This window comes from Chlamydotis macqueenii, chromosome 4 (genome assembly GCF_036417535.1).
Source record: "Chlamydotis macqueenii isolate bChlMac1 chromosome 4, bChlMac1.mat, whole genome shotgun sequence".
NCBI lineage: Eukaryota > Metazoa > Chordata > Aves > Otidiformes > Otididae > Chlamydotis > Chlamydotis macqueenii.
This window is the reverse complement of record NC_141559.1, coordinates 18614407-18642403: the sequence shown is the minus strand read 5'-3', so window position 1 is coordinate 18642403 and position 27997 is coordinate 18614407. Positions and strand designations below refer to the sequence as shown.

Here is a 27997-nt window from a genome sequence, read left to right as displayed (position 1 = left end):
TTTGAAGTACAAATGTTTTATTGCAATGTTTCATTATTTACAGTACCGTTCATTTTGTCTCTGGGTGCTACCAAAGTGCAAGCCATTTGAAACAGGAAAGCTAAATGATGGGAACCCAACAGCGAACCACGCCTGTGCCTTATGCTTGTGCTGTCCTGCCTCTTCCCTGGCACTGAATGCAGAGAAGTTTGATGCTCTCCCTGGTCATCTGGAACAGGCTTTGGTCATAAAGGATTGTCAGCTGTTGGGTCTGTTCAGGGTCATGCAGGAACAGGAATCTGCAGTCTTTCCAGCTGGAATTTGCTCGGAATTCAGGGTTTCTGACTGTGTAACAAGACGCCTTTGTACACAGCACTGTCAAGTTGCTATTCTAATTTTTTATGTAAGTACTTTTTTATTTTCCAGATCTTTTTGTTGCTGATTCTCTTTGGTTTATGTAAGCTGTAAGTCATCTACCCATTTTGAGGCTAGATCTTCCTGGCTGAACTACTTTAAAAGAGCCAGTACCTCTACAATTACCATGGAGTTGCTACTGGATACTGAAATTGGAGATGTCATCTCCTAGAGTTGCAGTGACAGGTCTTTACAGAATACTGCAACTTTCATTATGCGTTTCCATTTCGTATTAAAATGGTGATTCAGACACCACTGAAGCCTACATTTTCACACACTATCATCTCAAAGTAGGACAAATTACACTGGTTACCTCAGGAATGACCTCTCAACAGAAGAGGTGGAGGGCGGTTATCACAAATTTTACTGAAGACTTGAGAATTCCAGTATTCCAGTGGCTCAACTCAGGTAAAGAATCTTTTCAGCTTTGTAACAAGTGTATTAGCTTGAAAAAATACTTTGAAAGACAGTTTTCAGATGGAGTACCTGCAATTTCCACTGCTGCCAGCAGTCCCCTGGGAGGTGGGCAGTGAACTTCTCTGCTGCAGTTATCTTAGTGTGCAACAGGGATGTTGTTACCTTCTAAAACTTGAGATGCTTTGTGAAACAAAGCTCTTGTACAATTAAGAAATGTTTAAGACTACATTCCTGAAAATAAGTTATAGGAAATGGCACTCGAGTCCTCCAGAAAACACAAAGCGGGGCTGTTGGGTAAGGCTCAGCAGTACTAACTGCTGCTCGCTCTCCTCACCCCATGCCTGCTTCACAGCTCAATAATCAGTCCCTGCAACAGCTGCCTCATGATTCTGAAATTACAGCTACTCAAAAATGTGATGATTGCAGCTCTTGGCAGGTTTTCTCCTGTGAGTTACACTTTTTCTCCATGTTTTCACAGGCTTTTCTGTATCACTATTGATAGAAAGCCACCAAAAGCTTTACAGTTGCAGAAGGTAACATTTTCACAAAGAAAATGTATTGGATTTTTCTTAACCTACTATACAAAACACAGTGTTTAAAAGCTCTGCAGTGCTTCCCTACTATCATTCCTCTCGAATTTGGAGGAGGCAGTGGAGCTCACATGCAGTCAACAACGTTGCTGGATCCTTGGCCGACATCCCGGATCTGGCTGCTGAGACAAGAGCACACAGCCACGCCCGCCCCTGCTCTGCAGTGCGACACAGAGCCAACAAGTTCCCACCTAAAGAAGATGACAGAGGGAAAAAAAGAAAAGTAAGTTCCTGTCCTTTCTGAGCAACTTGAAAGTATTTCTTTTCTGTGTCTGAAATTCTATTATACAGCCTAGCTGTTTGCACAAAAATACACTCTGCTAGTTTATTCTTCTTATTTCTCTGGTAAATTTAGTGCAAAACCAGACTGAAACAAAAAGAAGAATGTAGCTTCTTATTCAATGAAGGCAGGAGGCCAAGGGAGGGAGAGGAGGAGGTGGTGCTTAAATATTTACCAGAAGAACCTAGTGGCATAAGCAGAACTCTTGTATCACTAGTCATGGATATTACTCAATTACTACCAGGAAACCACAGATAGACTCCTGCTGCACACTATTTCTATTATGTTGTGTTTTCATATAGGCAGATTGCATTGTCCTATTAAGCCAAATAAAAAAAAAAATCTAATTACCTATTCACTATGGGATCAAATGCATTGTCCTATTAAGCCAAATAAAAAAAAAATCTAATTACCTATTCACTATGGGATCAAATGCTTCCACTGTATTCAGGTACGCGTTGCCATTATGACCTCCAACTGCAAAAATTTTACCCATCAGTGTCGCTATGCCAACGCCCCCTCTTGGAGTTGTAAGCTCTGCTACGTATTCCCATTTGTTACTGCGTGGGTCAAACCGCTCCACCGAGCTCAGTGGAGAGTTGTCATCAAAGCCACCTGCAAGGAATCATGACATTATCAGTTTTTAGCCACTTCTAGTGCTGGTGATATCTAGGTCTGGTATTATCAGGCTACTCAGCATTCAGTGGGCTAGTGTGCAGCTCTATTTCTTTATATGAATTTTAAAAGCTCTTAAAAATTAATTCATCTAACAGCTCTCCCTCCTGCCACCGTACAACCATTACCAAGAGTGTTTTCTTCTACTCAAGTTGCAAAGAGAACATATTTCTATTATTTTTCTTCTTGAATTCATCTTACACATAGTTATAATGAAACAGCTTCTCATTTGGAGTAGAAAAAAACTAAGCCCAGTAAAAGGCTGGTCCTGATCTTATTCTGACTTAAGCAAAACACACTCTTGCGGTGTCTTCAAATTACAGCATTGCTGAATACTTGAGTAGGAAAAAAAATCCTCAAGTAAGACTTCAGTGATGCGTTCCCCTTGCTGAGGCAGCTGTCAGAGGAGCATTTTACTTGAAACTTTTAAAATCACTCATGACAATATACAAGGCAGAGTTCTGAAACTATGACTACAGCATAGCTACCTGGTGTCTTCCTCCCTTGGGAAAGCAAGTAAATGCAAGGAAAAGCAGAACAAGACAGGCCTAGGACAACTGGCTGTGCAGTAAGTGTAGTCACCGTGAAAAAAAACTCCTCTTGTCTACACTCAAAGTAGAAGTAGAGTGCTTTAGAGGTCTGTGAACTTAAGAATAATTTTCCGAAAAGGAAACTCAAGATTAGTGAGTCTCAAGAGGATTTTCTATATAGATATATTGTCCTGAACAGTATAGTCCTCCTGAAATATAAAAAAATACTGCTTTTTATTTCCTCACTAATGTACCTTTGTTTAAGCATGCCCTGGTTGTGCTTGCTTTCTTCTCCTGCCCAAGAACACAAAGTTACAGACCAGGTCTATCTGTTCCCCAGTTCCTCTAGCAACAACAGCCTCTTCCAAACGCCAGTGCCTGGCAGAAACAGCCCTACAAAACGCCACATGCCTACTCACCAACAACGTACAAGCAGCCGTGGAGCTCGCTGACACCATTGCCGGCTCTTCGCTGACCCATCTCTTTCACTTCTATCCACTTATCCAAATGGGGATCGTATTTCTCCACGCTGGAAAGAGATGCTACACCATCATTGCCGCCCACAGCGTAAACATGGTTCTGGAAAACAGTTTTGTAGAGAAAGATTATTTATGTTTATGTATTTACTCAGGTTTTCATAAGCAATGTTAAAATTATAGGAAAACATGGTATATCCGTACAGTCCTAATTATTTACACCTTGTAAACACTATCGTTCAACTAAAGAAGTGAAAAAGTTACGTAGGGTTGCAGATATTTTGCAGATTATACACGGCGACAGGGGAATTAAAGTGCAGATGCATTTAGTACCTTTAAATATAGTAACCATGACAAACCAGCATCTTCTGAATACGACATGAAGCATTAGCCTGGTGATGTTAGAAGGGTCCTGGTACTTGTTCCCAGTACCTCAGATACTGTTGAAACAGGGAAGGCAGTCCAATTTGATATGAGTATTACCCCAAATATCCTCACCTTTTGCACAGTTCCATAGGATTTTGATGCCCAGAGCTGCTCAGACCCAGCAGCTGCGTTTTGTTTAAAAATCTTGTGTTCTGCCTTATAAAAGCAGATGTGAAAAGAAAGATTTGTTTCTCCGTTGGCCTTGACTTGGGAGGAAACAGTCACTTACCACAAGGGCTACGGAGCCAACACCTCCCCTGGGAGTGTTCATTGGGGCAACCGCACTCCATCGATCAGACTCAGTGTCGTATCTCTCCACATCGCTGAAGCAAGTGTTGTCATCTAAACCTCCTATTGCGTAAATGGGGCCACCAAGGGAGGCAAGAGCGATTCCTCTCCTAAGAAAACCATAACATCAATACCTCAGTGCAAATCCTTAAGGAAAGGGAATGGGAAAGACATGTCAAGTGCAATGTTGGCTGACTGGCACCTGTTTCAAACAACGGGAAAAAAGTAATGAAAATTTTAATAGTGAAATTTATAATAAATAATGGCCAGTTACTGTGGCTGGCCCTCTTGCACACCTGTGTCAGTCTTGCAGCTTTCTCCTGAAAGTCTTTTGTATGTTTGCAGCCCCCTCTTTAGAGGGGCTCTAGAGTATTATCGTAACTTCACCTCAGCTTTCCCAGGCATCTCTATGTTCCTGTTTTACCCATGAACAGGACTGTTGCAGCTAGAATGTTTTTAGACGGAAAAAAGACAAAGCTCCCGTTTAAAGGAAAAAAAAACCAAATAAAGGCAGGTGGGCATGGAATCAATGTCACCTAAAGCCCAAGTCCTCTACTTACATTCTTGGATACATAAGATTGTCTTAGTTATTTGATTTCTCTATCTCGGTACTGAATTTTACACCTCCTATCTTGTTTTATTGAATGTGATGGAGAACCAAAAACCTGCTGGCTTTAACTTTGTTGGTATAGCTGCTGCTACAATTTGAGGATGATTATATTATATATATAATAGCCAGGGGAAGTTTAGATTGGATACTAAGAAAAATTTCTTCACTGAAAGTGTTGTCAAGCATTGGAACAGGCTGCTCAGGGAAGTGGCTGAGTCACCATCCCTGGAGATACTTAAAAAACATGTAGATGTGGTGCTTAGGGACATGGTTTAATGGTGGACTTGGCAGTGTTAGGTTAATGAAATGTGATGAACTTCAAGGTCTTTTCCAACCTAAATGATTCTATGGTTCTACATTAAAAGGCAAACCTGTGCTGCATATTAGATGACTGAACTCTAGCAAGATTTAATTGCGATTTCTTCCATTCTGTTATTTTCCATTGTCTGCATTAAAATAGTTGTCAGATTTTTTTTTCCTACTGAATCTACCAATACAGGAGTACAATCAGTACTACAAAATCAAAAGTCTGGTCTAGAATGTAAGGATTAAGTTTCTGCTTTAACTACCCAGATAGGAGATTTACCATTTCACTGAGAACATTCTTGCCCATTGCTGAGAACATTACACAGAGGGCAGGTTCGCAGATACCTAGGCAGCAGCAAGGAAGGCACGATTTTTCTACACAAGAAACTTTGTGGCAATATCTTGGACTTATCTTGAATTGCCTCAGCAGATCACGTAGATGCCATCAATGGTGGCAGTTTTTTCTCAACTAAGTATTCTGACACCACCTCCAAGAATGGGAGGAGTGGAGCGTGGCCAAGGCACAGCAGCCCTTTCATTTCCCGAGCTACTGAGTAAGAAATGTCGCAGAAATCTAGGGCTGCTGTTTGCCAAGAATATGCCCGGGGGTGGTGGCATGAGGGAAGAAGAGGAGCAAGAAGCTACTTCTAGGAGTCTGGGTCTTCTACTTTGATGAGGTCAAAGCTACAAATAGCTTTAGGACTTAGCCATGCTCAGTATTTTACTCCTACTTGTATATTATGTTTTTAGAAACAACAAGTAACAAAACAGAATGTAGAATTAAGGAGATTTATTTAAATGACAGCAGAAACAAAAGGTTACAAATCTGTGAATACAGTAGCTTCTTAAAAGAATCTTAAATGTCAAAAGGCAAGAAAAATCCTCAATCTGAATCTGTGTTTTAGTGCTTCTGGCCTTTTGTGGCAAAAACATAGGCAGCTATTGGTTTCCTGGGCATAAAGTATTTCACTGTGCATGTTCTGCTGGCAGTTATCTTGCTCGTTCTTAAAAAGTGCAAAAACCCCACAGAATCAGTTAATCAGTTTCAAGTTATTTATCGGGCATAGCAGAAAGGCCCTTGATATTAGAATGTAAGCACAGCTGGAGTAGAAGAGCTCTCTGCTCCAGAAGCCAGCCCCACTCAAAAAGAAAAAAAAGGATAACTGTGTGACAAAAGAAAGCCAAAGCATAAACACAACCAATGTTGCCATCCAGGACCTCTCCATGAAGAGAGGGATTATGCAGTTTTGCACTGTTACACACAACTTTGTGTTTCTGCAAATATGTGATGTCTCCAAGTATGTGATAGAGATTTGTGTTTACTTTAAAGATAGTAAATAAAGGTGTTTGATAGCATAAAGCTCCAAAGTAGGAAAAAAAATCCTAAAAATAGCAGAGTTTGGAAACCCAAGTAAAGGCAGGATAGACATGATGTTCATAGAATCATAAAATCATAGGATGGTTAGGGTTGGAAGGGTTTCTCAGCATCAGCAAGAAATGATGTATCAGAGACTAGGACTTAAATTTTCTATCAATCACAGGACATGTACCTCTTTGTGTTCATTGATGCCTTCATCATCCACTTGTTTGTGAGAGGATCAAATACTTCCATGCTTCCTAAGTGTTCATTTCCATCATGTCCACCTACTGCGTAGACTTTACCTGAAACACATACACATCTGTTGATACAAAGATTGCATTTATGTAATATCCCTGGAGACAAACAGCTCAAGCAAAGATTAAAGCTTTCAAATGTTTTCAATATCAGAATTTTCCTAAGTATGGACTTTATATTTTTAGATGCTTTACTCAACCAGAGATCTGTTCTAATGTGGGTGTTTATACAAAGCTTGAGATATGCAGGCAAAAAACATAACTTGAGTACTGCAGATCAGATGAGTTTTGGACATTTATATCAGTCTCTCCAGATTTCCTACGGAGAAAAGATGATCTCTGTTCTGCTGCAGCAATACAGGGGCTACTGTGTACAAGGAAAAGTTGCATCATGAGTGCTAAGCTGCTCTGGACTGCACAGACCTTTTTTCAGAAGATGGAGGCTCAAAAATAAAGGTATGTCTGCTCTTGGAAGAGCTATGGTCTTAGTGACTTGCCTGTATGGATTTAAGTATGAAGGGAGCTAGTATGAATACTAGCAAATTCTGGCTGACTCTGCTGTGTAAGGCCACTTCTTTATAAATGGATTTTAAAAAATAATTAAATCACCTATTAAGGCAACAGGCTACATACAGTTCATGGAATCACAGAATGGTTTGGGTTGGAAAGGATATTTAAAGGCCATCTATTCCAACCTCTCTGCAAGGCGCAGGGACATCTCCAACCAGATCAGGTTGCTCAGAGCCCTGTCCAACCTGGCCTTGAATGTTTCCAGGGATGGGGCATCCACCACCTCTCTGGGCAACCTGTTCCAGTGTTTTAACACCCTCACTGTAAAAAGTTTCTTCCTTGTATCTGGTCTGAATCTACCTCCCTCTATTTTAAAACCATTACCCCTTGTCCTATCAAAACAAGCCCTGGTAAAAAGTCAGTCCCCATCTTTCTTATAAGCCCCCTTTAGGTACTGGAAAACTGCTATAAGGTCTCCCTGGAGCCTTCTCTTGTCCAGTCTGAACAACCACAAGGCTCTCAGTTCACAGTAATGTCAGTAAGCATGCTCTCAGGTTGTTTCAGAATCAAAAACCCCTTCATGGGGAGAAGGTTTACTAAATTGAAGAATATCCAACAATTAAGCCATTGCAAGACAGATTTATTTAGTACCAATTCCAGCAAAAGGAGCAAACAAGTGCCTTTTGAATAGAGTTTCCTGAATAGGATTACTGACCTCCCACAGAGATCACACCCACATGCCTTCTCCTGCTATTCATTTCAGGGCCGAAGAACCAGCTGTTCTTACTGATAGAGTAACATTCAATGCTGCGAAACGGGTCACCCGATCCACCTCTACCACCGACACAGAACAGCACACCTGAAGAAGACAAAACAGGTTTCCAGAAAACTAGCAAAAAGATGGGGGATAAAGTTGTATAGCAGAGTGAACTGGAAATTATGTCGTTTGGGAGAAGTCATATTTTTATGCGGGGCACAGTTATTGCCCTGCATAACTGGGTGCTGGATTTTGGCCTTTGCTTGGCATGCTTCTATGGCAATTAACTATCTATGCTCTTGCAAAAACAGTGCATATTTTAAATATGCTTTTTGTGATTTTGCTTAGGGAGATAAACAGATTGATTGTTAAATATAACAATGTAAAAATTAGGATTTGCAGTCTAATATTCATCACTCACTTTTGGTGTAGGTTAGACAAAGTTTAAGTTGGCTCAACCTCCTTGCCCCAAAAGATCAGTGTGTACTGTTTTCAGTATAGCTCTGAGCATACTGCCTGGACATAACACACTTAACAGTTCTAGCTTTAATACAAATAGAGCCAATCAGGATAAATAAATAATACTTTAAAGATAGAAAATGACTGCTAAAGTTCTGCTAGGAAAATGCAGCACATTACCTAATTACCAGAGAGGTTCGCAATGGCTTTCCCAATTTTGCATTAACAACCATTTACACCAAGCTATCTAACCCTGCACAGATGTGCCGCCGCCTCTTCTCCACACCACTCCCTACTGGATAATCAGACACACATTTAATTACCAGCAGTCTGCTTCCTTGGTGTTGTGCGAATGGAGTACTCAAAGTCTGGCACTGCCCTGCTGCTCAGGTGAAGGTGGTAGTTTCTTGCTTCATCCAGCAAATCCCTACATTTTAGATTCTGCTTGACAATCTCTTCCTTTGCCACAACACCCATAAGGAAACAAATGGGCAAGAGAGGCAGCCGTACCTGACAGAAATGAACACAGTTGGAGTAACTGGCTGAACTGACTCACCATTCACAGTGACGCACGCCTAACAGATGGCAGCTTCTGAGCCAGCTGCCAGCCCCACGCTCTCCACTAAAAAGAACGGCTTTCAGAGGTTTTTTTTCCACAATAACAACAATATGAACAGTTCTTTTTAGTGCCAAACGTTTGCTACAACCATTTGTGTTTAAGAAGCAATGGAGATCAGTCCCTTGGCCCAGGCTGAGTGGAGGAAGAAGTGCCGCTGCCTGTGCTGCAACTGCGCCTGCCTGGTGCGACGCAGGCAGTGTCCGTGACTTTACCAGGGTAGCCTGTGTCAGGCTGGTCTGCTGAGGGTAGGAATTGTCAACTCATCGCTATGCCAGCATAGGAGGGCTATTGCTAGATTGGTTCATTTTCTTTGGGTGGCAAGTCAGAAAGGAAACACTGCTGGCATGAACCAAGTTTCTACTTAAGGGGGTATTGCTAAGATTTTTTTATTTAAAAAAAAAAAAAAAAAAAGGTTGAAAGGTAACTGAAGTAAAACCACCATCTGACTTCGTAATGTTTGGAGTCAACACTGTCGAACAGCTCCCAGTGAGCTCAGCAGCAATGGTGAAGGAGAAGTCCATTATCTCCAGTGCTTCTCAGAGAGAGCAGCAGGATGGTGCTGTTATCTGGCTGAGAAATGTCCCTGTCCCTGTCTTCAAATAAGCAAGTGTCTCTACCAGTTCCTCCTTACCTACTTGCTTTCAGTCCCATTTCTTTTACTTTGCTCAGCCTATTTTAGGCTGCTTAAAAGCACGACCATAGCCCTGCTAATAGACTCGTGAGGTTAGTGATGCAGTAAGAACTCAAGGCTGACAAATTCAGGACTTCATTACAACAGCAAAACCCGTAAGGCTGATTATGATGCGGATAATAACCGTCAAGAGGCCCAGTCATGTTTTCTGCTAGCAATAATGTCCAGATCAACTGATGGCTCCATACACTCTGGCAAATAACCCATATTTACAGGAAGGGGGTTACTTTTTCATTGCTTCATTCTAGACCGGTTTCCATGAATAGAATAAAGCAGTTAATCTCATCTGCTAACACAACTGGACAATAAAAATCAATCTCCTTTTTTTTTAAAAAAAAAAAAAATCTCAAATGATATTGCCTGTAAATTAGTGTACTAAAGAAGTTTGGGGTTTTTTTGGTACCAAAAACCTCATGCTAGTCTATATGAAACTGAAGGTTTCTGGAAGACAGTTAATAAACAGTTGTGATCTTTTTACCAGGAAATGTGAAAAATGATGCATGAAGACAATGACAGCAGCATGTTAGTGGACCTCTCGTTACTCACATGATGCAAATACTAGCAAATCTGCCAAATGCAAAATATTCAAGTTGGAGTTCAGTGACAACTGAAACAGCACAGTTCATCATACCTGCTAACACACATAGGGCATTTTGCAGTACATGGCACATTCCCTCTCCTCCCCAGCACAGGCTCTCCATACTTGTCTCAAATAATGTACCTTAAACTCCCATAACCAGCACATACGGAGCTTGAATAACTGAAGTACGTAATGCTTTGCCAGGAGGAGGTCTGGTGGGTGTTTAATGTCAGCTGAGTGATCTTTTGATACCCATATGTGTCTCTTTCAGAAGCAGTGGACTTACATCAAGTCTAGACAATTAACTGCACACACCTTTCGGATCCTACAGGTAACCAGCAGTGCTAGTCTAGTGAGCGTTAAAGGGTTTAACATATGTTTCTTAGCCCGCTCGCAGGGCTAACGCATCTTGGTCTTTTGTTAATTAAATACATGGAACATTCCAGAAGTCACATGACTTGATGTGACATGTCTCCATTGCAGTTTTACTTTCCTAGCCGTGTAAAAAAACCCCACCTCCTTGACAGCTTTGCTGTCCTTTGTTAAGTACAAATACTTGCCAGGAAGGGAAGCGAGCATTTCAGGCTGTAATAGCATCAAACCAAGTGAGGTGATGGCTTTATGTTCTCCACTGTGTGTAAATCTAACATCTTTCTGCTCTAACACAACTGCAGCTTTTTGTTGGCTCCCCACCCCTCAGCATAAAGTAAGTGAATACTTTTGTCTCTACAGAAACTGGAGAATACCGCTTCTTCCTGATACTCAATAGATCTAACCTGCTTCCACTGTCAACTCACAACTGTGAATACCAGATGAGGCACCAACTGGTAAGAACATCTTTCATCTTGAGATCTACCCAAGTACTAACAGTTGATTAGACAACTTAACCAGTGACGAGACAGGCACCCAGCCCTCAGTCTGCCCTACCTGCGCAAGTATTTCATCCAGCCACATAGCGTGATGCTGTGGATTGGCTAGCAGCCACTTGATAGCAGCATTGTAAACTTGCTTTTCGTTTTCAATATTCAGGTCACTGGAGGACAGGAGTTTATGGAGGTGCTGCGGTGAAACGCTCACGAAGTCTTCACACTCCACCACTTCTGCAAAATGTTCACAAGCATACTGATCAGCCATGTCCATCAAGTCAATACGGTTGTGACTCTCTGCAAATGCCCTGACTGCCAGGCAGTTGGAGGGATGGAAGTGCAGCTTCATATATTCACAGCACGCCTTTGCCACCAGTTCCACCTGAAGAATGCAAGCAGCGTACAAGAGAGGCTGGACGTTATCCACTGTCAGAGTAAGCCGGGAGGAGTACACAAACTTCACTAGGTCTTCTATTGCATCACCATCAAAGTCCTTGATCTCGATCAACGTCTGCTTGGCTTCAGCCATTTCTGAAAGAAACATGGCTCTGAAGTAAGGTATAACACAAGCTAGCACCAGTTTGTGGCAGGAGATAAGTTTTGAACCAACCTGAAAAAAAAAACCAAAAAGACCCAAACACTCTTTTACTGGAATGTCAGTTTCAGCTATGAAAGGATGGACAGTTAAGCTGAAATAAGAATTTGAACTCTATATGCATTGAGCTACTGTATTTTGTTCAAACAAATTAACTCCATTTGCCCTGTACTTCTGACATTAGATCAATGTATCCCAAGCAGATCTGAGTTGTAACTTGGCCGCCAGAGTAAGGCAAGGCCATAACACAAGGAAACAATAGCACTGATGCACTGAACTTGCTTTTCTTCAAGAGCTATGTCCTATTTTTTAAATGAAACATCCTTAGGAACCTTCTAGATGCATCTTGGAGACAGGAGGAGACTGCTAGGCACTTGTTTGTTTTATGTATATTCAGAGACTTTAAGAGGGAGAGAAATTGTAAAGTGACGTTTTTAGACTCCTTAATTTAAACCTCTGGACTTTTACTACTGTTGAGGAATTGAATTTGCTTCTTCATAGAAGCAAATTCATGTAAAACCACAGTAATAACAGCTAATACAGAGATTATTAAAAGTTACTAATTGAAGACTTCAAGACTTTTAGAAGCTGTTTAGCCACAAAAAAAATGTAATATTCCCCACAAAGACACAGTATTTTTCAAAATTCTGATCAGAAAGTGCAAAATAAGCTTTTCACTTATGAAATTCTAGAATTCAATTACATGAAAAGAGAAGTAAATACTGAAGGCAAATCAACAATCCACTACTATGTGTTCCAGGAGTGCTTTCTTACAGCCTTTGTCTTTCTGCAGTCTGCGTTAACATAAAGGGATGGCCACATTAAGCAACCACTATCCCTGACAGAATCAAATTACATGTTCATTTTCAGATGAAGGTCTTACAGTGAGCTGTCTTGCAATTTAAAAAAAAAAAAATATAAAGGATAATTTAGAGGGTTTTTTTCTAGCTCTGATTGAATACACAATTGCTCTATCCTTTTTATAAGTGTGTATTATCAACACAAGTGTAACCTGCCTGGTGACCAGTAAGTTGAGTACAGAAAGCAAACACACATGGAAGAGTACACAGATTAAAAGAGAGGAAAAGATGGATGGTTCAGTGTGAGTTAGATCACTCCAGAAGGAACAGTTATTAGACCTACCAAATGAACAAATACCAAACCAACAGGAGAAAAGCAGATGGTATGCTTCTGCCACTCTCCACGTTCTAAGAGGGAGCATATAACAGCAGCAGACAGTAGGTGAAATTCCAGATTCTAACTCTTTGGAGCAGAGGAAGTCTCCCTGTGTGCTCCCATGGTTTGTCACTGTTACAGTGTCAGCACTCCAGCTAATTATAGTACTGATGCAAAAAGATGCTACCAGCTGGCCTGCTATATCAGGGAAAGCTCCTAGGCCATTCTCACATTCAGAGATTTTTCATTCTGCCCATCATCCCACTCTCAAATTAGATCTTTCTTTTGAATTAAGTGGCTTCACTATTTTACCCAAATCTGCTTAATTTTAAATATCCATCATGTTCTTGGTATTTCAAAATCAGACTTCCCCTCCAATTATTAGCTATCACAGATACACAATCATATTTTGAGTGCCAACAGTTAAATCAATAATTCGTCTGACAATAGCAATGCCAGAATTGCTCACTATCAGAGATCATGCACAAAAGCAGAAAGTTCAGTAGAGAAGTAACTGTTCTTAAAATATGAGAAATGCCTGAGCAGAAAGAAAAATCGAGCCCTCCAGAAAATTTTTGTTCAAGATACAATTTCCAGTTCCCTCAAAATCACTGATTTAGGAAGCCTTACAGTAAGATGTACATAGGTTGCTCTAGCCTCCATAGATTACACTCTCTGCTTGGGAACTGGAAGCCAAGTCATGCAATCTAATATTCTTAAATTACCAAAGTAGCTCCACACAAATAATAAAAATGAACATTAATACAAGCGTAACTTAGGGAAAGTTAAACTGTAATATACAGCTGAGTTACACAGAATGCATTAAAGCAATGCTATGCAAGAATCATAAAACTGGTTTCGTCCTCCTCCTCCTTTACTCTTTGATCAGCTGTAGAACATAATTGTATGGGTGTTTGGTTTTTTTTTTTCTTTCTTTGCTGGAAGTTAGATTTGTTCCAGAAATCCTGTTTGCCAGGAAAAATCTAGCAAAGCAACACAGAATGCAAAAAAAATAGAAGACTGGGGATGAATGTGTATGAGAACAAAGAGGCTAACAAGGAGCTGAAATTGCACAGTAATACCCTGATCAACTGTAGGAACTTGCTTAGAAGGCAAGCTGGGTGAGGTCAAAGAAGTAAGTCATGTTCTTCCTCTCTTGAACTGTCAGTATGGTAAGTGTTTACATTTTAGTTGTAAATGTCCTAAATAAAAAAAAAAACCCATGAGCATATCTAGAGATGCCTCAGATCCAACTGAAAGAAGGGATTAATACCAAGGAATCAAGCTGATAAATAGTGATCAATGATTTACTGACCTTGAGAGAAAGATCAGTAGAGTCATAAACTTAACATAACGAGATACTTTCAGGATGCTCTAGCAAGAGCTAAGATAAGTTAGATGGGAACACCCTGAGGGGGTACAGACACACTGGCTGAGACCAAGATAAGGGGACTTAAGAAGTTTAGAACCAACTGATAGAGCGGAATAACCAAAGAAATTGGGAACCAGCAAAGATAAGTCAGCAAGAAACCACCCTGGCAGCAAGAACAAAGCAGGACAAAGGTCTGAATCCACGCAGCTGGACATAGTAATAAGGAGGAGAGAACGACCATCAGAGAGACTGTGACTCCTGAGCACAGACACAAGATGGACACAGAGACCCAGGAATAACCTGTCATGGGAGGAAACTTATGATAATGATTTATCGGAAACCTAATTAATATATAACCAAGTCCGCGGGATGATGCATAAATACCGTACCGGTTGCTTAACACGTTGTGCACATTTGGAGGAGCGATCCCCTGTGCTGCCCAGTGCTGAATAAACATACCTACTTTACAATCTTACAGATTGTGGAGTCTGCTTTCCGCACGTCACAACAGGTATTATGTGGCTTCCCTACCCCTGCCCAAATTCATAGCCACCCCCAACACACTTATTCGCAGCTTAATCTTCAGAATGTTAAATGCAATGAATGTGTGACAACATCACCTTCAGTGTAACATCACAGAGCTCTCCAGCTTCAAAGAAGTGAAGAAGAGAGCTGTGAAAATCCTTCCAAGCCTCATTTGCTTCAAAGACAAAGATGTCATCTTCACCGTCACTGTTGGAAGACCTAGTTTGCTGCTGCTGCCGCCTTTTTCCCTTTATCGCATGTTGTTTTGCCTGCGCTGGGACCATAGATTCTGAAGCCATTGGCTGTTTCTTCTTTCACTGCGTGAATCTTCAAAAACTCCTGCCAAGACAGAATCCAGCCCATCAGGAATCAAGTCCTAAAATGCAATTAAATTCTGCTCATCTTCCTGTTTAAAAAAAAAAAAAACCCACACAAAAAGCAGATGAGATAGTAGGTACCGCTAGTAACGAACACTTTGATTACATGTTATAAATACTACCTATAGTCTTACTTGGGGAAGGTGAGAGGAGAAGGAGGGGAAAAAGGCCAACAGTCAAGAATCCTATGCAGTACCTTCAGGAAAAGCCATTGTTTGTGAACTTTTGCCCACACCTCTTGAAAAATACATGAAAAAGTCAAGGATATATTGGACAGCTGTGCTTCTTTGGTCCCTAAATAGCATCATCTCTCATCACTGCTACCACAGACAGACTATGATCTGTCCCGACAGGTATTTTGTACATACTTCTTACTCGGCTTTCCTAGGTCTCTTCAAAAGCTAAAGCAATCCTTAAGTCTTTTGTGCATTTATGTAAATGTAAGCAAAATATTAAAAAGCTTTTACAGAACTGGAGAACAATAACTTACACTTAGAGAAAGATCTTGGAATGCAAATTATTTCCTTTTATCTAGCAACCTTATTAATCTAACAAATTAATATTTAAAGGATGACAATGAGTGTTATGCAAAAGTTTGCTCCTGCTTGCCAGCTTTTATTTTAGACTATGTTCACCCAGCTTAGCTGAAGATATTTAAGGCGTCTAAGATTTATACAGTTTGGACTAAAGGAATCTTAGCTGCTCTAACATCACAGCTTTCCCAGGGCTGAAAAACAAATGAGGGACACCACAGCCAATGGGGAGAAGGCTTTTTCTGCTTCTGTCACTCAAATATTTTAGTCTTCCCACTGCTGTGAGCTTCAGTTAGATTAAGCTTGAAGACCACCACTTAATTTGCAAACAAAAGTAAAGCAGTAGAGGAAGAGCAAATTTTTTCCCAGCATATTTTAAGTTTCAGCTCTGTGTGTCTAAAATCCATAAAAGCCAACTCAGTGAGATTTAGGTTTACATCCACAAGCTTTGTGGAAGATTATGAAGCCCACAAAAAAAAAAAATGAAGTGACCTGAAGGCGATCATACTTATTTCTGCTGTAGGTCACAGGGCTGTTGCCAGCTCCATGTCCTGTGCAGTGACAAGGCTGTTGGCTGCGCCGGGCCAGGCAGGTTAAAGTGAGATCAAACATGCCTAGTATATTCACTAACTGTGCTGTAAGCAAAGTAAGTATTCTTCCTTTAAAAGATATCTAAGAGAAAGATCTTACATCTTCCAAAACCACAAACTAGCTCAAAGATATTACAGATCACAGGATATTTATATAGTTCATAGCAAGGAATACCTTTTTCTGCCGAAAACTTAACTTCTATTATGACAGATCTGACAAATCACTATACTAAGATGTTTTTCTAGTTCATTAGGAGGAAAAGTCTTGGTATTTTGTTCTCTGCTTTTAACTTCAAATCAATCCTCCACTACTGGTACTCACCACCTTTGCTTTGTTTAACATGCCCTTCAAAGAAGTCACTATTACCATGGAGATATGGATGTAACACAGAGGTTCAGAGGCAATCTACTGAAGTTACAAAAGTAAACATGGACAAGCAAGAGGAAAAAGAGAGAAGCTGAAATGCTGTACAAGGGGTTTGAAAAGCATTATGTATTATTCATTCAGAGATAAGATACAGCATCTTTAGCCTACACTTCTAGAGAACTCTTGCTTATTTTGGTCCTTAACTGACATTCACTTCACTACTCCCTAGCCACTCACACCTAACAGTATTTTTACAGCTGAGTAGAAACACTGCTTTCAGATAGAACTGCCACTGATTAGCAAATAGTTGACAGCTCCCAAGCCATAAGGTTTTTCCATCTGGCATATATGCTACATTTATCCTCATGCTTTAACTGCAAATGCTCATATACTTTCCAAAACTATTCTGTGTCTCAGTGTAAAAGAGGTTGATGGTATGCCACTGTAAAAACACCAACACAAAACCCACAAGTCTTAAGATAAATCAGTGCTTTTGATGTGACTTTTTTTTTATGTTTTAAACTCAGCAGTAACACAAAAGCCAAACGTAACATTTTAAGCAATGCTTTTCATCCATATTTGATGCTTACATCAAATTAAGCTCTTGGAGGTGCTCTGAGCTCTCACTTGTAAGAAAAGAAGTTGAGTGCATATTTGGATTTATATATTTAGTACATACTAAGTACACACTTGGTATTGCAGGGGAAGAAACTAGAAATCACACCAGAGGAGACCAAGGCCATTACTCAGGTACGTAGCCATGGATAGGAGAATCACTTGTACGAGGGAGCTCCCAGTATGGCAGTATCAAATAAGTGTACGGGAACATCAGAGCAAGTCAATTACTGCTGCTTAGGTAAAAAGTTTCTGTGACATGTTAAAAATCAACATGTTTAATATAACCTTTAGGAAATATTCAGCTAGCAATAGCCTGACACACTTCAGTTTCATTTGATGAGACTTTGTGACATATAATAGTATCTTAGATATGATTTTTGTTCTTCCCCTAAGTCACCAATTCAGGACCATTTTGTTTTTGTGATACATCTCAATCATCCAGATCTCTTTAGATATCTATGCACAAATCCTCTGCTTGTCTAAATTAGAGCATCTCACAGTTTGAGTCTTCAAACAAATCACCATCTACTACGTAAAGTACCAGCTGTAGCCGTGAGACAGTTGTAAAGCTAACTTTGAAGGAGGGCCAGGTCACTGTATATATCCAGTTGGCTGTTAATTGTAGCTGACTTGAGAAAAAGCACTGTTATGAATTGTATCAGCTATTTGAAAAATCAAGGCATTTTCACAAGTGGAGGGTTAAGGTAAGTCAGGAGCCACTACCATACTTAACTTCTGTAAAGAGCCAGTCTTATCAACACAGTGCACTGCTAGAGTTAAACACAAAGAGAAGTAACATCACAGATGCAAAACACAGTACTAAGATAATGTATTGAAGTGTGTGATTCAGTGTATCACGACCCAGACAGAAGCAGAGAACAGATGTTTCATTTGCAGAAAATACCGGTTTGGGCTTATCTGAATGCTTAGCTATAGGCCTTCACTGTTCTCAGATTTTACACAGAACAGAGATGAGTTTTAGCAGCACTTGAATCAAGATCATAAACTCTGGAAATCTGAAGGTCAAGCAGAAGTCATGAAGATCAGTATATTTCAACTCCAAACCTACTCCTACCTCCTTCCAGCTTCAAGTGGAACGGTAAATAGTTTTGTTACTGAACAGCCTTAAAGGGATAGCATATGAAAAGAGCAAGAAGTTGAAGCTGTATTTTAATTAAACAGTTTAATTATACAGAATTTCACTAGTTTAAGAACCACTAGCTTGGAGGACTAATCAGCACTTAGGTTAGCATGCATGATGCTCTGTTAATTATGTATTAAGAATCCACAAACTGAGAGAGAAGAGCTGTTTACAGATTTGCTCCCTAAATCAACAGTAACGCAACAAAAACATCCAACTACTTGAGGTTAGTTTAGTACTGGGTGAATGCCGCAGACTTAACACATAGTCTTTCCTCTCTAGAACAAAACACTGCCATGGTCATTCAAAACCTCAATAACGTGCTCCCTTTTCATCTTGGCAATTAGTCTTCCAGCCTGGGTATAGTCTAGTATTTTGACCATCACAGAAATTGACTGGCTCAGGAAACTAAAGGAAGTGCCTCATTCATAACATCATCTGTTATGCCTTGTAGACAGCTGCTTGACACTTTCCATGAAGGAGTAACTGTCTGAATAAATAAAACAAACAAAACATTGTTTATAGCTCACCATTGTTTGCTGAGAGCAAGTCAGCAATTTCCTCGTTCAAGTTAAATATTTAAAAATATTGAGGATGTCTGCTGTTCTCAGAGTGCAGCTGTTCCAGATCCCAGAACTGATGTTCTGGTCCTCAGGCAAGGGACCGAGGATCCCCTCTTAGCTATTTCTCACTAACAAACTTAGAAAAGCAAGCAGGGATGGGAGGTCAGAGCACAAACATGTTATCTTATATCTGCTGTAATTCAGATAACAGTAGCATCCTAAAGTGAAGCAATTTTGATTCAGACATTCTAGCTAATCTGAAACTGAATTAAGTGTAAAATTCCTCAAGTCACTGAGTACTTATGTTCAGTAGAGGTAAAATACCTCAAATAATTTTGAAGCAAAAAGAAATGGAAGACATTAGGCAGTGGCAGGACATGAATGAACATCGCTGTTTTCCTCTGTCATGAAACTAAACCCCAGGAATCCTGGCCGACAAGGCAATCTGAATGTTGGAATACATGGCCTCTTCCCCTTGTCAGGTACCTTGGGAGACAGTGCCCCAGAAAGAGCGGATCGTCCTCATTCTTCCACTGACACAAGGGAGGAAGACATTTCAGTGATACAGAACAGAAACAAAACTGACTCCCACTATAACAGCAACTAGGCAGTGTTCAGATAAGAGGTACTATGGTACCCGTAAATCCAATGCTCTTTATGAGCAGTGGTACTGAAGCTGGAAAAAAGAAGGCAGAAGTCCAGGAGAAATGAAGATAGAGATGAAATTTTGCCAACGGTCCTGTAACAGTCCTGGTTACCCACCCACAAGATGAATAAAAATCACATGGAGATCTGTGCAAAGAAGGGCAGTTAGCCTCGCTCAGAAAACAAAAGGGCTTGTTAATTGAAGGAGACAACAAATTTGCCTTCTGTAAATGCAAAGCTTGGTAGCCCTATGAGCAGGGAGGTTTTGGAAGTGACTTGAGTATGAACAGATTGCATGCATACAAATGTAAACAAGTTTGTACCTGTGGCTGTGTAAAACTAACTTGTCTAATACAGAGCCTGATGAGTGTCTGCGGGTAATTATACCCTGGTGCTCGTGACCACACGATTAGATAAGCATATGCAGTGGCAAGATCTTCTCCAGTTTAATCTAGCTAGCAGCACAAGTCTAGCTATTGTCCTGTGCTGTACTAAGAAAACTTGAACATCTGAAAAGAGGGCAGCTGGCAGGGCTAAGGACGAGACAGAAGGAGAGAAGCGGGAAAGGCAGGAGGCAGCTGCAGTGCAAACTGTAGCCAAGCAGCAGCTTTGGCAGGGACTGCACAAGCAGCCGGTCACTGTTCAGTCTGGTTACAGCTGCATCACCAAGAAGGAACGTGGTGGGAAAAAACTGATAGACAAAATAGTGTATAAAAACCCCAGTGCTCTCCCCTTCTCTATTGACCCATTCCATCAAAGGAGATAAGGAAGCCTCATGCGAAATTGCTCAGATGCCCATGCTAATTAGGGCAAATCAGACAAGGTTGGAAAACATGGGAAAGTTCAAGTTACATACTGCATTACAAGCCTAAGCCTACTGAACTTTTCAGCAAAGTTAATTTAACAGAAAAAAAAACAAAACAGAAACCACACATCTAACTGGTTTAGCTTGTTTAAAACCACCAGGCTTCCTTTTGTAGAAATTCATTTACAAAATTCTTAGATAACACTAATACAAAATTTCTAGATCCGTTTAGTATTTCAAAGGTTATTTGTAGCTAAAACTGACATGTATTATTGGTTTACATTACTTGTCACACAGGTGGTTCTTTCATCTGCTTCTACAGCCAAAACCCCCTCACTGCCATAGACATACGAACAGCGAATAAGGATTGCTCTTTCTTGGAAAAACACAACAAGGACAAAAAAGGTTTTGTAGAGCATGAAAAGCATAGTCAGATTAAATCTAATTTTGGAAATAATTCTGCCTGGCAGTCCCTTAATCCTGTTTTGAGATAGCTTCTTCTCTGCTTCCTTTCATCCAATATTTGAATATGCTCAACAAAATTCTACTGAGGTTTAATCCCAGTTTCCATCACACACCGGAAAGGCCAACTGTCTTCTGAGCTTTACGGGATGATAGCTTGACAATTTTGTTCATTTCTCACAGAACTGTTGAATCATTTAGGTTGGAAAAGACCTTTAAGATCACCCAGTTCAACGGTTAACCTAGCACTGCCAAGCCCACCATTAAACCAGGTCCCTAAGCTCCACATCTACAACTCCAAGGGATGGTGACTCCACTACCTCTCTGGGCAGCCTGTTCCAGTGCTTGACAACCCTTTTGGTGAAGAAATTTTTCCTAATATCCAATCTAAACCTCCCCTGGTGCAACTTGAGGCTGTTTCCCCTCGTCCTGTCACGCTTTACTTGGGAAAAGAGATGGACATCCACCTCATTAAAACCTCCTTTCAGGTAGTTGTAGAGAGCAATAAGGTCTCCCCTCAGCCTCCTCTTCTCCAGAGTAAAAAACCCCAGTTCCCTCAGCCACGCCTCAGAGGACTTGTGCTCCAGACCCCTCACCAGCTTCGTTGCCCTTCTCTGGACATGCTCCAGCACCTCAATGTCTTTCTTGTAGTGCCCAAAACTGAACACAGTATTTGAAGTGTGGCCTCACCAGTGCTGAGTACAGGGGGACAATCACATCCCCAGTCCTGCTGGCCACACTATTTCCGATACAAGCCAGGATGCTGCTGGCCACCTTGGCCACCTGGGCACACTGCTGGCTCATGTTCAGCCGGCTGTTGGCCAACACCTCCAGGTCCTTTTCCGCCAGGCAGCTTTCCAGCGACTCTTCCCCAAGCCTGGAGCATTGCATGGGGCTGTTGTGATCCAAGTGCAGGACCCGGCACTCAGCCTTATGAACCTCATACAATTGGCCTCAGCCTGTCGATCCAGCCTGTCCAGATCCCTCTGCAGAGCCTTCCTACCCTCAGGCAGATCAACACTCTGGCCCAACTTGGTGTCGTCTGCAAACTTATAGAGGGTGCACTCGATTCCCTCGTCCAGATCATTGATAAAGGTATTAAACAGAACTGAGCTCTGGGGAACACCGCTTGTGACCAGCTGCCAACTGGCTTTAACTCCATCCACCACCACTCTTTGGGCCCGGCCATCCAGACAGTTTTTACCCAGCACCTGTCCAATCCATGAGCAGCCAGTTTCTCCAGGAGAATGCTGTGGGAAATGATGTCAAAGGCTTTACTGAAGTCCAGGTAAACAACATCCGCAGCCTTTCCCTTGTCCACCAACTGGGTCATCTTATCATAGAAAGAGATCAGGTTGATCAAGCAGGACCTGCCTTTCATAAACCCCTGCTGACTGGGTCTGATCACCTAGTTGTCCTGTACATGCATGATGGCACTCAAAATGATCTGCTCCATAACCTTCCCTGGCACCGAGGTCAGATTGACAGGCCTGTAGTTCCCTGGATCCTCCTTCTGTCTCTTGTAATTGGGCATCACATTTGCTAACCTTCCATCAACTGGGACCTCCCCTGTTAGCCAGGGCTGCTGATAAGTGATGGGAAGTGGCTCGGTGAGCACTTCCACCAGCTCCCTCAGTACCCTTGGGTGGATCCCATTCGGCCCTGTAGACTTGTGTGTGTCTAAGTGGTGTAGCAGGTCGCTAACCATTTCCCCTTGGATTATGGGGGCTTCATTCTGCTCCCTGTCTCTGTCTTCCAGCTCAGGGGGCTGGGTACCCCAAGACCAATTGGTCTTACTATTAAAGACTGAGGCAAAGAAGGCATTAAGTACTTCAGCCTTTTCCTCATCACTGTGTTTCCCCCCGCATCCAATAAACGATGGAGAGTATCCTTAGCCTTCCTTTTGTTGCAAATGTATGCATAGAAACATTTTTATTGTCTTTTATGGCAGTAGCCAGATTAAATTCTAGTTGGGCTTTGGCCCTTCTAATGTTCTCCCTGCATACCCTCACAACATCCTTGTTGTCCTCCTGAGTTGCCTGCCCCTTCTTCCAAAGGCCATAAACACTTTGTTTTTTCCTGAGTTCCAGCCAAAGCTCTCTGTTCAGCCAGGCTGGTCTCCTTCCCTGCCAGCTTCTCTTTCAGCACATGGGGATGGCCTGCTCCTGCACCTTTAAGATTTTCTTCCTGAAGAATGTCCAGCCTTCCTGGACTCCTCTGCCTTTCAGGACTGCCTCCCAAGGGAGTCTCTCAGCCAGGCTCCTAAACGGGCCAAAGTCTGCCCTCCAGAAGTCCAAGGTGGCAGTTCTGCTAACCACCATCCTTACCTTCTCCAAGAATCTCAAACTGCTGTCATTTTGTGATCACTATGCCCAAGACTGCCTCCAGCCATCACATCACCCACAAGCCTTTCTCTGTTCACAAATAGGTCTGGCAGGGCGCCCTCCCCAGCTGGCTCACTCACCAGCTGTGTCAGGAAGTTACCTTACACACACTCCAGGAACCTCCTAGACTGTTTCCTCTCTGCTGTACTGTATTTCCTGCAGACATCTGGTAAGTTGAAGTCCCCCATGAGAACAAGGGCTAGCGATTGTGAGACTTCTCCCAGCTGTTTATGGAATATTTTGTCTGCCTCATCCTGGTTGGGTGGTCTATAACAGACTCCCATCATTATATCTGCCTTATTGGCCTTCCCCCTGATTCTCACCCATAAACACTCAACCCTATTGTCACCATTGTCAAGCTCTAGACAATTAAAACACTCCTAACATACAGGCCTACCCCACTGCCACTCCTTCTTTGCCCAGCCCTTCTGCAGAGTTTACAGCCATCCATTGCAGCACTTGAGTTGTGCGAGTCATCCCACCATGTTTCTGTGATGGTGTTTTGCCAATGGACAGGGTCAGCACAAAGGACACAGACACCAGGTTAAAAAAGTGAGCTTATTTTTACTTACGTTTAAAGCAATAAGAAGTGAAATAATACAGCAAGAATAAAACAAAACAAGGCAATGTACCTAGTCATTACTATATATGGCTAACTATAGTGATTAAGAAAGACACATCACCCATTGCCCTGATACTTTACCATCATCCACATCCGCAATCGCTGGGGAGCCCCAGTTACTGCAGGGATTTGGAGAACCTTTCCAAGCAACTGGGAGGTCCTACGCAGTGCGTCCACTCGTAGGTGAGGTCTCCAAAGTCGCTGCAAGAGGGTCCAGCTTTTATATGGTTAAATAAACAAGCTTACGTAACTTCAAATGTGGAAACATCTGGTTTCATTCTCCTTTAAGATGCCACCCAAGCCGGGCCAAGGCTCAAGAAGGAACCAAGGAAGTTTCTTCACCTATTTGGCTTTGACCATGTGTTTCCAAAGAAGGCCTGACATCTGGTTTCATGGCCTTTACAACCTGCCTCTAAATAAGGAAAGATAAATACATTTTCATGACATTTTATCTTCACTAATGATTATATTTTATCTAGGCTACATCTCTGACTAATGATCATACATATATCACTAATGATCAGATACTAATATAACGTTTGGTTGGAAGGTTCAGCTAGAGGTTAACTTTAGTTCAGGGCCTATCGCTCAGGCCTCTACTTCAGATGGCAGCTGTATCACAGTTTTCGTGCTGCACAATGGCTTCCAGTTCCTCCTGTTTGTTGCCCACGCTGCGTGCATTGGTGTAAATGCACTTCAGGTGGGCTAGTGATCCCGCCACCTTTTTCGGGGGAGAAGCCCTAATTCCTATGTGACCATTTTCAGGCACTTCTGTGGTTTCTAACACATCAATAAGCCTTGCGTCCTTGCTGCAGCATGGGTCTCCACCCCCTTCCTCCAATGAGATGACAGACCAAAAGACCTTGCTAGCGCACTGTCCCTCAAACATTGGCATGCTGCCCAAAGGCTCATCTCTAGTGACCCTGGTTTTATCCCTTTCCTCCTTCAAATCTAGTTTAAAGCTCTTTCAAAGAGCCCTGCTAACTCCTGTGCAAAGATCTTTTTCCTCCTTTGAGACATGCATACCCCGATTTGCATAATCAAAACCAAACAAGCAACTTAATATGCCACAATTTACTTACGCTTGATTTACTTTTGCTTCAAAACAACCACCAAAACCCATCAGAAGCCCTAGAACAGCAAAGGACTCTGCTTTGCAGATACAAGTGTACTTAAGAAGTGACTTCTTTATGCAAGGTAACCTTGGGAATATCCAAAAAGTAGAACATGAAAGAAAAACCACTGTAAATCGGTGCAATTCTTGGGAGCATAGTGAAGTGTTGATAGATACGTCATAAAAATTTTAACTAGTACTTTACATTTGTAAGAACACAGAACAGGCCCTTACCAAGGAGAGGAACTGTTGTCTTCTCTGATGGACCTGATTAAAAATAACAATAGTTTAATGGTCTCCACAGCACTGTTTAGTCCAGTCCTTCCTAGGAAGTGTTAACGGAGAACAAAATAACTTCTAAATCATGTGGCAGCTGCACTTTATCCTGGACATGTGAATCAAGACATGTTACCCACCAGAGCATCCAAGAGCTGTAGCCAAACACCATGTTCCATAAACTCATGACCCCATCCTCTCAGGGCTCTCTACCTTAGCTGCCAGCCATCACATTCTCTCGTCTAGAATCCAGATTCACTGAGACTGCAGCCTCATGTTACACTCGTAAGTCAAACAGCTCAAACCATAAAGCAATATCGTCTTCCTTTTGTCCCAGAGCTGTAAGGCTCCTTCAAAATGTGCTTGAAATCAGGAGAGGGCAGAGGTAATACAAGATAAAAGGCTTCACAACCCAAGAAGCTACAACTGTCGATAGAGGAAATTATTATTAAATAAATAAAATCTGTTTGGTGATGCTTGCTGAGGAAGAACTACGACACGAGCTAACACGGTACTATGCTGCCTTGCATCACATTACTGGCAGTAATCATGCAATGGCTGTGTCCTCTCGTAACCACACTGATTAAACTTGCTTTTACAAATAAAAGGCCAACTAGAAAACCAGACACCAGGCTACTGACATCTCACTACCAATTGAAATAAACCAGGTCACAAGTACACTGCTAATCACATGCTGCACAGAAACTACAGGTACAATCTCGGCATGTTACAAAGCGGACACACTTCTTACATAGCACAAGAGTTCACACAGAGATTACAGGGCAATCAGCCCAAACTAAGTCAATTGCTTAAAGAAGGTGGCTGAACTTTTTGCAGCTTAACCCCCATGACAAGAAATCAAAGCCATATGTGATACAGCTGATGTGGTTTAGCTGGTTAACATTTGATGAGCTATTTTACCTGCTGTGGTACTTTTCTATAGCCATACATGTGTGAAGTGTTTCTTGATTATACTTCCAGAAGCCTTTGCAACAGGCACTCAAAGCCAAGTATCTCCGAGTTTTATAACTTTTACTACTGCAGAATACACAGGAATGACTAGGCACAAGGATGAAATGCAGATCTATGACCTAGAAGGCCCTATTTGATTTGGAAACTACCTACACACTCCTTATGGATAAGAGCTTGATTAATTGATACCTCCCAGCAGCCAGTAAGCAATTGGCTTGAATGGAGATGGGACGGTGGAACTTATCAAAGCAGGAAGGAAACTCAAGCAGGCAATATAAAGAGCTGGTGGAGTTGTAGCACCTGAAATTCTCATTTATTTGAGAAGGAAGGAAAGGCTAGGAGCTCCTGAGGCTCTCCCCAGTAGCAAGAGGTAATTTATTGCAGTTTTTTAACGCAAGAAATATTTGCTTTAGGGTAACTGAATGACTTTACCTGTTATCCATTACAAGACGTCAATAGTAAGCTGACCAGGGCACTAGTTTTGCAGGTTGCGGTCTCCACAGCAGCAAATTGCATACAGCACCTTGGAACGAACGCGTGGACTCCCAGCTCAGTTTATTTGTGTGGTTTTTGTCTCTGTGCTTGAATAGTATGGCAACCAGGAGCTCTGTGAGTGCAGGGCTCCACGGCTGCCCCTCCAAAGCAGAAGCCCTCTGATGCTGAGGAGAGCCTGGCCCAGGCAGTGTGCTACCCCCGCCTGCTCTTGCAAGGGGCAGAATCCAGCCCTGGGTGAGCTGCACCGATTCTAGGTTAATTTACAAGAAACCCAGGCGCGGTTTGGGTCTCTGAAGCCGGTCGCGGCAATAACCACCCGCAATGAAAGGGAGCCAGGTTCTTTAACGTAGGAATGGACGGAGGGGGGCTGCAAGGAGGGAAAGCTACCCCGCCCGCGCCAAAGCAAGCAGGACCGTTTCCCGTTACACCTGAGGGAGAGGAGTGGGGGCGAGTTACGTAAAGGCAGGGGCGACCCACCATGGCGGTGGCGGGCCTCGACCGAGGGCGAGCGCGGTACGGCGGCGAGGGGCGGCCCCGGGGGAAGGGCCCGGGAGTGGGGCGCAGCTTTCCTGCTGCGGGGGGGGGAACGGACACGACGAGAGACCCGGTTCCCGCCCTCTGCCCGCCCCGCTCACCTGCGCTGCCGCCGCCGAAAGCCGGGGCCCGCCGGGTGGCCGGCCGCTGGGAGGACGGGGCGCGCGCCCGCGCGGGGCAGGGCGGCGGGCCGGGGCGCATGCGCCGCGCTGGGGAAGGCGGGGCGGCGGCGGTTGGAGCCCGGGGGTTGCGGTCGGTTGGGTCGTGCAGGCGGTGATGGCTGGGGGCTGCGTGGGGTTCCCCTGCTCTGTTGGCGTGCGTGACACGGTCTGCGTTATGCGCCCCGCTCTGGCAAGATTCTTCGGTTTAATGCTCCTTCCACCATCGGCCTCTGGCGTTACGAAAACCCGACTCTTCTTCTTTTTTTTTCTTTCTTTTTTTTTTCCTTCCTTGTTCTTCTCCCCCCATCCCCCGCAAGAACCCCGTTACGAGAAGGAAGGGCTTGGTCCGTGTCTGAGCTGATGCTGCGTTTTTTACTTCTCTCGGCGTTTCAGCGGAACGGCGCCGTACCTGACGGGACGGGAGGGCATGGCGTGCTAGGGCCCATGCAGTGCCAGGGCCGCCTTTTAAGAAACACCGGCAAAATAGCACGCTGGGGGGAGGTAGTTGCACGTCAGGGTCTTGCTGCTATGAAATGATGTTCTGGAAGAAAAGGGGAGAAGGCAAGCTTCACAGTAAAGATGG

The 27997-nt window shown here is 42.6% G+C and overlaps 1 protein-coding gene across 3 annotated transcripts; it reads right to left on the bottom strand.

Moving 5' to 3' along the window:
* On the bottom strand, window positions 1–27424 carry KLHL8 (kelch like family member 8). 3 transcript variants are annotated; one of them, XM_086747626.1, is made up of 10 exons: window positions 27355–27424; window positions 14851–15161; window positions 11149–11697; window positions 8655–8841; window positions 7831–7974; window positions 6542–6653; window positions 4017–4185; window positions 3305–3464; window positions 2094–2295; window positions 1–1591 (listed from the first exon to the last, which is right to left on the bottom strand). In XM_086747626.1, the coding sequence occupies exons 2-10, from the start codon at window positions 15052–15054 to the stop codon at window positions 1468–1470; spliced, it is 1851 nt and encodes a 616-aa protein (XP_086603752.1). In that variant the 5' UTR covers window positions 15055–15161; window positions 27355–27424; the 3' UTR covers window positions 1–1467. The 3 variants fall into 3 exon arrangements, with proteins under 3 accessions (XP_086603752.1, XP_086603753.1, XP_086603754.1); XM_086747627.1 differs by having other exon boundaries at window positions 14851–15094; window positions 27355–27414; XM_086747628.1 differs by lacking the exon at window positions 27355–27424 and having other exon boundaries at window positions 11149–11618; window positions 14851–14946.
* Between the last annotated feature and the right edge of the window lie 573 nt (window positions 27425–27997).